General features: G+C 43.8%; 1 protein-coding gene across 5 annotated transcripts in view; it reads right to left on the reverse strand.

Annotated features, from left to right (window-relative positions):
- Positions 1 to 12,913, reverse strand: part of LOC148026603 (uncharacterized) — a 72,030-nt gene extending 59,117 nt beyond the window's left edge. For 3 of the 5 annotated variants that reach the window (XM_087691050.1, XM_087691047.1, XM_087691046.1), the window contains exon 1: positions 12,277 to 12,297. Coding sequence is in view for 1 of the 5 variants with exons in the window: in XM_087691044.1 (XP_087547170.1) it covers positions 12,277 to 12,455 (179 nt within the window). In the remaining 4 variants the exon portion in view is untranslated. Of the gene's footprint in view, positions 1 to 12,276 lie in introns of all 5 variants that reach the window. The other 2 variants (XM_087691044.1, XM_087691049.1) reach the window with 2 other exon arrangements.
- Between the last annotated feature and the right edge of the window lie 302 nt (positions 12,914 to 13,215).

A 13,215-nucleotide genomic window follows, 5' to 3' on the forward strand; every position in this document is an offset into this window, starting at 1 on the left:
ATCCGTTGCTGAGTCAATGAGGACCACACATGGGAAACAAAACTCCAAATCTATCAAGCAACAGGGCAAGAGACAAAGAGGTGAAGCAATGTCTCATTGCATGGTAGTGCAAAATACACAGTGAGCACGAGAGATCTTGCGAGCATGCAACACATCCCCAATTGGAAGACCCCCAATAAGCAACCTCAACATGACCACTTTACCCTAATAAGGAACCTTAGACTTCCAGAGTTGGAGGAATCTTTCCTACCACTTCTTTTTGCTGTCCCGAATATGCCATAATTTTTTGCCCTTTCCAATGACCCATCTCTTGGCCTCGATCATCTAATGATAGATCTCATTAGCTCACCTTTTCTCAAATTCATTAGGAAGCACAAACATCCAATCCTGCCAAGGAGACGATGGTTGTAAAGTAGGTAATGGATAGAACCTCAGAAGCTTCTCCTGTAAGGACAACCAAATGTTATGATAGCCACGAGGCACCCCAAAATGCTGACAAATGCGCTGGAAATACTCTCTCTCTCTCTCTCTCTCTCTTTTTTTTTCGTAAAAGGTAATTGTATTAATTACGAAGAAGGTACAAGTTTTCATGATTACAAGATACACGATGGGTCTACCCCATCGTGTGTAAAGAGGACACACACACACACACACACTCTCTCTCTCTCTCTCTCTCTCTCTCTCTCTCTCTCTCGTGAAGATAATTGAATTCAATAGTAAATATTTACATCAAACCATCAAGTCAACAAAGAAAAAACAGACACAAATAAAAGTCTACCAAGACTCTAATGTGGGAGACTAAGGACTAGCCTCACATCTTCAAGTGGATCTACAAGTGTTGCAAGTAAAGACAAAGAAAAGAAGTATTGGATGGAAATGATGCATCTACTAGTCATTTGGGATTTGATGGAGATTCTAATGGTTCAGGGAGTTTGGATGATGAGCATGGTATTCCTTTAATCAAGACACCAGGTGCACAAAGAGCACATAGTAATGTAAAGGCTCCACTGAGTGATCCAATGAAACGCAAGTCTAGCAAGATCAAATACCCTATTAAAAGATTTGATTTTGAAGGTTATGCAGCTCACCATTATGCTTATATGGCGAAGGTAGTTGAGGATATTGAGCCCACTTGTTTTGAGGATGCCGTTGGTCATGCTCATTGGGATCAGCAATGGATGAGGAGATGGCTACATTGGAAGCCAATAAGACTTGGGATTTGGTACCCTTGCCTAAGGGCAAAAAAGCTATTGGCTGTAAGTGGATTTACAAAGTCAAGCATAATGCACATGGTTCAATTAGCAAGTATAAGGCTACGCTGGTTGCAAAAGGCTATGCTCAAACATATGGCATAGATTATGAAAAGACATTCAGTCCAGATGCTAGGATGGCAACTATTAGATGTGTGATTGCCTTGGCAGCAGCCAAAGGTTAGAGTTTGCAAAGCAAATGGATGTTAAGAATGCCTTCTTGCATGGTGAATTGCAAGAAGAAGTGTATATGGAGCAGCCAGCAAATTATGAGAATTCAGAGCATCCCACATATGTGTGCAGGATAAAGAAGGCGCTCTATGGGCTGAAGCAATCACCTAGAGCATGGTCTAACAAGATCAGAGAGTATCTTGTCAATATTGGCTTTTATATTTCTAATGTTGATCACTCACTTTATGTGAAAAGGAGAGATGCAAGTTTAGTCATCATAGTCATCTATGTGGATGACTTGATTATTACATGTGTCAGTGACAATGGATTGTTGAAGTTAAGGACTTCTTGAAGAAGAAGTTTGAGATGAAAGATTTGGGTGAGCTGAGATACTTTCTTGGTATTGAAGTGATCAGATGTAATGATAGTATATGGCTATCCCAAAGGCAATATGGCTTGGATATGTTATCCAAGTATGGTATGACAGCATGTAAGCCTCTTTCAGTACCATTGGAGTAAAACGTGAAGTTGAGTGCTGACGTTGGGGATGAGATAGAAGACCTTACTATGTTCAGGAGGATAATAGGGAGTTCGACTTACATGACTATCATAAGGTCAGACTTGAGCTACGTTGTTGGCTTTGTCAGTTAGTTTATGCAGATGCCTAGAAAGCCTCATTTGGATGCAGCTAGACGCATATTGAGGTATGTGAAGTCCACTTTACATTATGGACTTTTTTATGAAGCAGGTAAGAATGTACAAGTGTTTGGATATACAGATGCAGATTGGGCTGGTAGCATGTCAGACAAAAGATCTACCAATGGCTTTATATTTTCCCTTGGTAGTGCAGCAGTTACTCGATAAAGCGACCTACAATTGCTTTATCAAGTACAGAGGTTGAGTATAGAGGTACTGCTATGGCAGCATGTGAGGTAATATGGCTACAAAAGTTATTAGGTGATTTGGATGTGCAAAGAGATGATCCAGTTGTCATTTACTCTAACAACATGAGCAACATATAGCTAGCTAGGAATCTAGTATTCCATGCTAGGACAAAACACATTGAGGTGCACTACCACTCTGTGAGAGAAAAGGTACTTGTAGGAGAGATTCACTTGGTATATGTCAGCACACAGGATCAAATAGCTGACATTTTCACAAAGGCATTGGGTGCAGAGAAGCTTTGAAAGTTTCAAGGCTTATATGGAGTTGTAGAGATAGAGTTGAGCTTGAGGGGGAGTGTTGAGATGGCAAGCTCAACACGTGCAGACATTGATGATGGACCACATATCGATGGTCATTATGAACCTCACATGGCCACTGACTTATCACTTATTATATTTAGTTTGTTACACCTACCTACAGCTAGCATAGATATAGCACCAGTCGATTAGTGTAGTTTGTTATGCACTATTTGACTTAGTAGGCCACTTTTCTTTATGTTGTATCTTATCTATGTTAGAGTCATTTCCTGGACAACATAGAGTGCCACGTCAGCAGGCAATATAGTACGGACAGTGCAGAGTGCCATGTCAATAGGCAGTACAGTCAGACAGTTGCCATATTAGCATAGTCAGACAAGGGCATGAGCAATCAGACTGTTTTATGCAACCAACCTGTTTTTTATCATTTTCGTAGCATTTTTCCACTGTTGTTTATAGCAATTTCAATCCAACATTTTGATCACATTCTGATCTGACATCTAACAAGGACGGCTTGCTAAGACTGACAACATGCGGGCTGACGGAGATCGAGGTTCTCAAGGCAAAAACACACACAGATATTTTCTCTGCACTGGTGTATATTTCTGCACTCCTATACAGCATACTACACTGCAGATTTTCTGTGTTTCACTGTCTCCTCTCTCTCTCTCTCTCTCTTCTCTCTGTGTTTACTCTCTCTCAGTATTGTCCTACGCTTCCGCATCGCTGCACTCTGACATGGTATCAGAGCGGTAAATTCAGATTGACTGATAGAAGAACCTACCTAAAGAGGAGATTTCAGCATGACACAAGGCTGTGTTTTCAGCATTTGAGGGCGAGGGGGAGGGATGCGCATTGGAACAAGGCTCGAGCAAGTGTGGGCGTGCGGGAAAGGAGTCTAACTGGTGAATTTGCTGCAGGTTATTGCTGTTCGAAGGGGAGGAAGGCTGTGTTTTAGGTCTTCTACTGCACATTTTACCTTTTCATCGCCTTCGGTGGCAGAAGAAGGTTCAGGAAGCGGAGGAAACAGCCCTGGCAGACTGTGTTTATACAGTCAGAGGGGGCTAATTTTGCGTTTGTGCAAGCATTGCAAGTGAACATGTCTACAAAGACTGATTTGGGGTTCCAAGCGATCATGGACAGGAAGGTGCCAGTCCTATCGGCTCTTCCATTAGATCAGAAGCTTCATGGTGACAATTACCACATCTGGTGGGTGATGATGTCGGCCATTCTGGAATCTTATGATTTAGCGGAGCTTGTGATGGAGGAGATTAACAAGCTTTCAATGAGAGATGAGTTCAAACTCTCTTCCATTGCTCGTGCGGAGTTGACCAAGGCCCAGTCTCATTGGGACAAACTAAATGCTAGGATTCGTTCTTTTCTTTTTGTCTTGTACTACAGCCGTGATAGCTCACATCAAGCACTTGACGGTGGCTCGTGAGATATGGCTGGAGCTCGACCAAATGTATAACTAGATGACCCTGATGAAGAGGGTTTCTTAGGAGGTGTAGATGCAGACCTTGTCCGTGAATAAGTATTCTTTCCATTGGGAACACATCAACAAGCTTTGACAGCTTCAAATACAGATCCAAAATGCGGGGAAGTCTATTTCCTCTGAAGACATGGCGATCACTTTGTTGTCCTAGTTACCGCCACAATTCAGTACCTTTTATTCTGCTCTTATTGCATCAGCGCGGGAATCGACTCTTCGGTGGGAAGAGTTGATTCCTATGGTCTTGGACCAAGAGGAATAGTTGAAGGGATAGAATGCTTCCAAATCGAAGGCTTTGGTTGGTCAAGCCTCTCAGAAGAAGGGGAAGGACCAAAAGAAGGAGGATGATAACAAATCCAAGAAGGACAAGGAGAAGGAATCGACTTGCCATATTTGTGGTAAGACCCCGGTCATTGAAAGAAGAATTGCCCCGACAAAGACAAGAAGGACACCAAGAAGAAGGACATGAAGGATTCTGTAGCGGTGGCTACACCCTCATCAACTGCTTTTCTACACTTAGCAGTCATTGAGGACTCTACACCGAAGCCTTCTGATGCTGCGATGACAGCTCCCCAGGCTCGAGAGTGGATCGTGGACAATGGTGCCTCACGGCACATGACTCCTCCCGTTGGCGTTGCCCATTTGCGACCTTCGCATGGGCAAATTCTCATTGGAGATAGCTCTTCTATGTCTATTGCTGCATGGGTGAGATGCAGCTAATTCCAGATGGACGTGGTGGTACCCACACTTCCGAGGTGTTGCATGTGCCAAGCTTGGGTATCATTTGCTTTCGATTCATAAGCTTTGTTCTCTTGGTCTGTTAGTGGAGTTTGACAGTGATGCTATTCAGTCCTTGATCGTGGATCGAGGCAAGTTCTTTCCTCAGGATATGAGGAGAATGGCATCCACAAATTGAAGTCTTCTACAGCTCTTACCTCTCTTCTTCTTACCTCTCAATCACAGTCCGAGCTATGGCATGCTCGGTTTGGCCACTTGAACTATGAGTACCTTCGGAAGGCGTCGCAAGCATCGTTTGCCGGACATAGTGGTGAGCCATCAGCCATGTGTCTCCAGCATTTGTGGGAAACTGCATCGACATGCGATTCCCAACAAAGCTTTGAGGCGGTCTACTTCACCTATGGAGCTTGTATCTATGGATCTTTGTTGCCCGATGAGGACCGAGTCCCTAAAGGGGAGCTTGTACTTCATGTTGATCGTAGATGACTACAGCAGGATGACATGGGCTTATTTCTTGGCATTGAAGTCGGATGCTTTCTCCCACTTCAAGGATTGGCGTCTCTTTAAGGAGAACCGATCTGGCCGGCCACTGAAGACCTTGCATTCAAACAATGGCAATGAATTTATGACTAATGAGTTTGCTCATTTTTGGGCAGATAGAGGCATTCACCAGGAGTTTGCTAACACCAACACTCCTCAAAAGAATGGCATTTTGGAGCGGAAGAGCAAAAGTGTGATCGAGATGGCGTGCACCATGACGAAGCACCAACAAGCACCTCAGTTTCTGTGGGCCGAGGCCATAGCTACTGCAATTTACATCCTCAATGGATCACCCACTTTGGCCATTGACAAGATGATACCTTTTGAGGCTTACTTTAGGACTCAGCTTGATGTCTCTTATTTCTGGATCTTTGGGTGTCACGCCTATGTGCACATCCCGAAGACGCAGCGTGACAAGTTCAAGGCGGCTTCCCAACTACAGGTTTTTATTGGCTACAGCTCCTAGTCCCAAGGTTATCATTTGTTTGATCCTGTCAAGCGGGATGTGTACACGAGCCGTGATATATGGTTCGTGGAAGTTCCGGCCACAGAGGGGGGTAAGGAGCACCCCGTCCTTGGAGATCCAGGGGAGAGTTGGGCTCCCAAGATAGTTCCTTTGGAGCCAAAGCCTCCTAATGAAGATTCTTCTTCTGATTCAGAGTCTTCTCTTCCACCGGCCACCCCAATGGAGCTTCCGCCAGTGGATGTTCCCAAGTCTTTAGTAGATGGAGAGCGACATGGAGAGGTCCGGCCTCCTCATTGGGCCCGTGACACACTCCAAGATTCAAAGATCGAGGGGGTCCCTGAGAAGTGGGAACAGCAGAATGCACCGTGGAGGTCACGGAGGAACCAGACACATTCTACGGAGCTTGTTTGCTCTAACTATTGTTTAATGACCCGTGTTATGCAAGATCGAGAGCCCACTTCAATGAAGGAAGCTTTACAGTTTGACCATTGGCGTAAGGCTATGGAAGACGAGCTGGAGGCTATTGAGAGGAATGGCACTTAGTCTCTTGTGCCTCGTCCCTCTCACAAGAAGGTGATTGGCGTCAACTGGGTCTTCAAGACCAAGTACCTTAGCAATGGTTCTTTGGACAAGCACAAGGCTCGCCTTGTTGCTAAAGGTCTTGCTCAATGCCCAGGCATTGACTTCCATGATGCTTTTTCCCCCACTGCTCGTATGGCAACTATTTGAGCTATTCTTGCCTTGGCTGGCCATAGGAGATGACATGTCTATCAGTTGGATGTGAAGTCGGCCTTTCTCAATGGAAATTTGCAGGAGGATATCTATATTAAGCAGCCTCCTAGCTTTGGATCCTCGGACGGGAAAGTTTACATGTTGAAGAAGGTCTTGTATGGCCTCAAGCAGGCACCGCGTGCATGGAACGAGAAGATTAACTCGTTTCTTCAGTCAAAGTTGGGATATTGGTGCTCCAAGACCGATCCGCAACTTTATGTGCACACTTCCGCGGCTGGTCGTGTGTTGTTTGTGTTGTATGTTGATGATTTGATTCTGACAGGGGATCATACACAAAAGATCCAAGCAACCAAGACAACTTTACATTAGATGTTCGAGATGCCGAATTGGGCTTCTTCGTTTCTTCTTGGGTCACAAGATTTATCAATCTCAAAGGGGGATTTTCATCTCTCAGCAAAGATACATTCAGGAGCTCTTGGTGACTTTTGAGATGGAGACTTGTCGGACCATTTCTACTCCTATGGATCCGAACTGGAAGGCCACTTCACACTCAAATTCTCCCTTGATGGATGCTTCCCACTACCATCAATTGATTGGATCCTTGATTTGGCTGCTCAACACTCGTGTTGATTTTTGTTTTGTTGTGGGTCTTTTGGCGGGGTTCATGGGTTAACCCAAACAAGTACATTGGCAAGCTGTCCTACGGATTCTTCAGTATTTGCGGGGGACCTCTGACTTAGGGATTTCTTATCCAGCAAGTACAGATACTTCTGATCTTGTTCTTGCAGGTTAGAGCGACTCAGATTGGGCTGGTGATGTGGACCACCAACTGTCTTCTACAGGCTACTATTTTACCTTGGGTAAAGGTGTTATCTCATGGAGTAGTAAGAAGCAACCCACAGTAGCCCTTTCTTCTACTGAGGCGGATTATCGGGCCGCATCTTCCACCACATGTGAGGTTGTGTGGCTTTGGAGATTGTTGGAGGAGTTTGGATGCTCCCAAACTCGTCCTACTCTTATGCGGTGCAACAATGAGAGTTGCATTGCCTTGGTACAAAATCGTGTATTCCATGCCCGTACGAAGCACATTGAGATCCAGTATCACTTCATTCAGGAGAAGCTTTTGGATGGGACCATTGATGTGGAATACTGCAAGATAGAAGATAATCTTACAAATTTGTTCACGAAGGTGCTTTCCTGGGCTCTTCTTCGGAGACATGCCAAATCCCTTAGTCTTTTGCCCTGTCCAGGCTCTAAGAGAGGTGTTAGAGAGTCATTACTTGAACAACGCAGAGTGCCACATTAGCAAGCAGTACAGTACGGATAGCACAGAGTGCCACGTCAACAGTCAGTACAATCAAACAGGTGCCACATCAATACAATCGGACAGGGGCAAGAGCAATCAGACTATTTTATGCAGTCCACTTGTTTTTTATCATTTTCGTAGCATTTTTCCACTACTATTTATAGCAATTTCAGTCTAGCATTTTGATAATATTCTGATCTGATATCTAACAAAGACGGCCTGCTGAGAGTGACAGTGCGTGGGCTGACAGAGATCGAGATTCTCAAGGCAGAGACACACGCAGATATTTTCTCTGCACCCGTATATATTTCTACACTCCTATATAGCATACTACACTACAGATTTTCTGTGTTTCACTGTCTCCTCTCTCTCTCTCTTCTCTCTATGTTCACTCTCTCTCAATCTTTATCCTACGCTTCCGCATCGCTACACTCTGATAATCTATATTTTGTGTACATTGTATAGTGTATGAAAGAAGAAGAAACACATACATGATGCCACTATGATGCATCATCGATGGACCATCATCCATGTATATACTAGACTGTAGTTGTATCGCATGTTTTGTGCAACCCATGCGACCACGATGGCCACGGTCTGCCCTCATCTATTCATCTTATTTTGTAATGAAATGGCTATTTCCACTTTAAACATATATTCTATCATTTAATGATTTATGCTTTTTTTTTTACATGCTAGATTTTTTTTCGCACTAATATCATACTGTACCTTATAAAATCATAAGGTACCATTTAGTACTATATTTTATCATATTGTACCATATCGTACCTTTCATACCTGACAACTATGCTCTCAAACCAATTCGGTTTCCTTCTTCCACTTTTTAACCACCCAAACTTTTTTCTCTATTTTCTATGTTGTGTGTGTGTGTGTGTGTGTGTGTGTGTGTGGAGGGACCTGTCATGATGTCAGACCTGTCATGAGACAGTATCCCTCTGACGTGAGGCAAACCTATCGTGAGGCAAACACCTCTCTAGCATGAGGCAAACCTGTCATTAGCACTATAGTGATGCAGAGATGTACTAAATACATTGACGCAGGCATACTGTATGCAGTAAAGCACTGACACATCAATGTACTAACACAGACCCAGATGCCAATGTACTGAGATTACAGACGTAATCAAATTGATATAACAAGAATGTACTCAGAATGACATGAATGAAGACCTGGGTAAATGTATTGATGCACTGGCTTGTGGACTAGGCAATGATGCATTGACTTTGATTTTGATCATGTCCTGGAGAATGCAGTAATGCACTAACTGGGGCTACAATTTGTATTTCTATAGTGATTGTAAACAGTGTGAAGGCATTTCGGCTCGTAAAAGATTACTGGGCTTGCAAAAATTTAGTGAGGGGTTAGGAAAACCCTGGAAATTCGCAGGAATCACAGAAATTGCTCTGATTTGACGATACAAAGTACAAGCTGAGTGGCTTTGCACAGTGTGTGAGAGATGGATAATGTAGACAAAGGCAAGCATCAAACCGTGCAAAATGAATATCTGGGAGACGAATCTGATCAAGAACTGACACAATCGTCCATGGAAGCAATGTTCAACACCCCTTCTAAGAACACACGGTACAAGACGTATGGCCGTAGGGTCCGTCTCCCCAGCATCTGACAAGCATGGAAAGACCTCACGCACCATGAATGAAAAGACATACAAAGAAATTCATCTCATGATTTGCTCTAACCTACGAATTATGAGACAAGCATTGGAGAAAGAAATACGAGAGCAGGTCAAAGCCGAACTGATAGTAAATCAAAGGGTAAAAATGCAAGACATGCAAATAAAGATTAAGAATGGCTTATAAGCACAAATGCTATCTAAAATGCACACGCTGAAAACTGAAATTCTGAAAGTGGTAGATGCCTACAAATCTGAAATCTTAGAACTGGGGAAAGAATTGAATACATTTAAGAAAAAAGAAATGAACGTGCAAGAAGAACTACAAAAAGAGAAAGAGGATTTGAAGGCATGTGAAAGGGAGGTTCACTCATGGGCAGAAGTGGCAAAGACAACACAGAAGCAAATAGAAAAAGCCAGCCCATGGATTGAGGTAGTAAAAAAGGATAAGGGAACATCAGTGAACAAGACTGAAGTAATGAATGCTACCTTGGAAGAAGAGGCTAGGAGATGGGCTAGGGTTTTACATGTACGGGTGGTAGGATGGGAGGAGAAAAGCAGCCCACACGAAAATGCTAAGACGCTGACAAAATTGGGGCTTCAAATGTACCTATCGTCAGTGCTTGGAGAGTGGGAAAAGAGGACTCTAAGTCCAAGGCTCTAATTCTTCGCTTTGGGGACATAGAGAAAAAAAAAGGCCTTCCTCTCCAAGAGGAGAGCCCTCAAGGGTGAGAAGATTTATTTGGATGAGGACCTTACCCCAACACAAATAGCACATCGTAGAGAACACATGCCCCAAGGTATTGGAGGCTCACAAAGAGGGAAAGTGAGCTGTTTATAGGGATGGACGAGTCATCATCACTGACAAAAGGACTTCATGACGGTACAAGGCCTATGAAACACTTCGGATGTCAATATGGAATTGTAATGGAGCCTACACTTGGATGCTGGTTACTTTGAAGATAGCTTCCGAAACATAGATATAGCAATGTACACAAAAACACACCAGTGTAAAGGTAGCTGACTACCAGACGTGCGGGGATACAGGTGGGAAAGTGCATTTCGTCCAACAGCTAGAAAACCAAGAAGCACTAGGGGTTTTGGAGGTGTGGCCGGTGCCACCTGCAAAACAAAGAAATGATGCTGGTGCTGAGGAAAACAAACTAAAAAAGATGACACCAGTCTGTAAGGGTTCCGCCTAGTTGTTGTATGGCAAATCTATAATAGCATCAATAGTAAGAATGGGATATAACTAAGGCGAAATGCCAAAACACTGCTAGAAGGAGATGCCTATTTGTAAAATGCAAAGTGTATGGTGGGATGGGACAGAAAATATAGCTTGCAAAGGGCTCGTTCTGATCTATGCAGCATGTGGGACAACCCAATCTGGTCAAACTTGTGAGAGTGCACAATGGAAGAACATGAACATTGAGAAAGAAAGCAAGAGAAAGACCGCGATGAAAGAAGAGAACGGAAGAAGAAAATGTGCATTGAACTCTAAGAGATGCTGAATACAATGTGGACCAATGACTCCCTGCATGCAGCCCAAAGTATCAGTGAGGATACTAGATCAAGCTGATGCCAAAGAGAAGCACCGGATGATGAAGGAATGCCACCAAAAGTGGGAGAGTACCGAAATCTGCAAAACAGAATGGCTGTCAATGATCAAGGGGCTCCTATAAATAGGGCACAACCCCAGAATCGACTGCATCAAAATGTGCATTAAAATACTGGCTAACCAGCATTTAACACTGGTCACCTACAGAAAAAACAAAAATGCTGCCTGCTGCCCATGAAGACCTGATTGGCAGTGTGAATGCAGCCTCTCAAGGCACTGAAAAAGAAACACTTTGTGCTGGTTCACTAAAACAGCCAGTGTGAACACACTAAGATAGACTGAAAATTGTAATGCACTGAAATGCACACTCTAGAAAGAACCGCCTCCTGCATGAAAACACATGAAATGACAGAAAGATTGAATGTCATAGCTCTAATGTCCCCATTTGACTCAAACTAAGGCTCGCAGGCAAGAGATGATTGTGCATGACACAAATGGCTTCTAACAAAAACAGCACGGACAGCACTCCAATGATGACGTCCAAAAATTTGATGTCACCCCCCAGCATACTAATGTGCTGCCCAGCAAACTGTAGCACAAACAGAGGTTCCTCTTCAATCGACTCCGGATGAAATACTATGTAAAGGCAATTCACTGGTCAGCTGTCTGGATGCCCAAATTTGAGAAGAGCAACCCCCAGAAGACCAGATTTAACACGTAGACAACCATGTAATAAAAGAGACAGCAAAAGCATATCGAACAAGCACAGCTTGCCTCTAATCTATGCTGATTGGAAGGGAGTTAAGTGAGACTCTAAAAATGAAATTATCCAAGAGCCTAGATGTTTAAATTTGAGGCTGCCAAGAAGTCTTCACTCCCCCTTCATTGAGAAGGTTCACGTGTGATACTTGCAGTGATTGTGACTGTGGGACCATTACTAAAAGACTTCAAGTACACCCCTCTAGCTTTCTGAGCAGGTTGCATTTGTACTATGTATTGTCCTCATTGGACAGGTCCCAAACTCAAAGCACCATGGCACCTGCCTGAGGGTGAGCACTGTACAGTGCCTTGCAAAAACTATCATAATTTTGTAGCAGACAGAAAACAATTCGAATAGTGGTGATGATAATGGAACTGAAGAAGCAAGTGGCAGGTTGCAATCGATCGCACCTCCGTCTTCCATCTGCCGCTGCCTGCCGCAGCTGATCAATAGTGGATGAACTAGAAGGCAGGACATCCAAATGAAGGCGCCATTGCAGACCTCTGAGGGTGCCAACAGATGACATTTCTGCATATTTTGTCTTGTGTGACCCTGACTCGCGTCGGACTAATGCTTGGTTGAGCTGCATTGGGCAATTCACCCCAAAATGCACATATAGGCTCTCTGTAGATTACTGATTCAGACCAGCAATTCATCTGACATAGGCCAACCTTTTGCATGGCATGCTAGTAACATTTTTTAGTTCTCAAAACTTGCCCTTTCTTCTTCTGTGCAATGCCGCTGCTACCAAAACAGACCTCTCCCTTGCACTAGAAAGCTTCGCCTGATGATCCAGGAAGGGTCCTCACAAGATCGAGCATCCGGATGTTGGCATCAGTGCGAGAGAACTTGGTTTGGGGGGGGTCAACAGTGCGAGCCGACACGGTGAGCTCATTTACTTCGGCTATACTCCCGTGGCAGCCCTGAGACAACGAACGCTTGTACCTGTCAAAATCTTAGATGTACCATCGCGATATATTGGACCGGAGCAGCCTAGGCTTGAATGTACGAGTAATGGATTATGGGCGCTTGGCAAAAGAGCATTATTAGCCCAGGCCCCGTGGAAGAACATTAGACCATGAGCTTTGTCTAAAGGGCATAAAGATAAAGAGGATTCCAATTGTTGCAAAGTGTTCCTACGGCTGACTCGTCAAGTCGTTTGTTAAATTGACTGGTCTCCTCCATGTAACTCCTACATCAAAGCCAAATTGAACCATAGTGACAAGGCAAATAACGCAACTTAAATATGAAAATACAATCGATCATGACACACAAAAGTATCTTGAGGATGTAAGTTGAGCTTTAGTTTTCTGTATCCATAGTATGTGGTCTCACGCATCTCCTTAGTA

This window comes from Lygodium microphyllum, chromosome 13 (assembly GCF_053477565.2).
Source record: "Lygodium microphyllum isolate KBCC chromosome 13, Lygodium_microphyllum_v1.1.10, whole genome shotgun sequence".
NCBI lineage: Eukaryota > Viridiplantae > Streptophyta > Polypodiopsida > Schizaeales > Lygodiaceae > Lygodium > Lygodium microphyllum.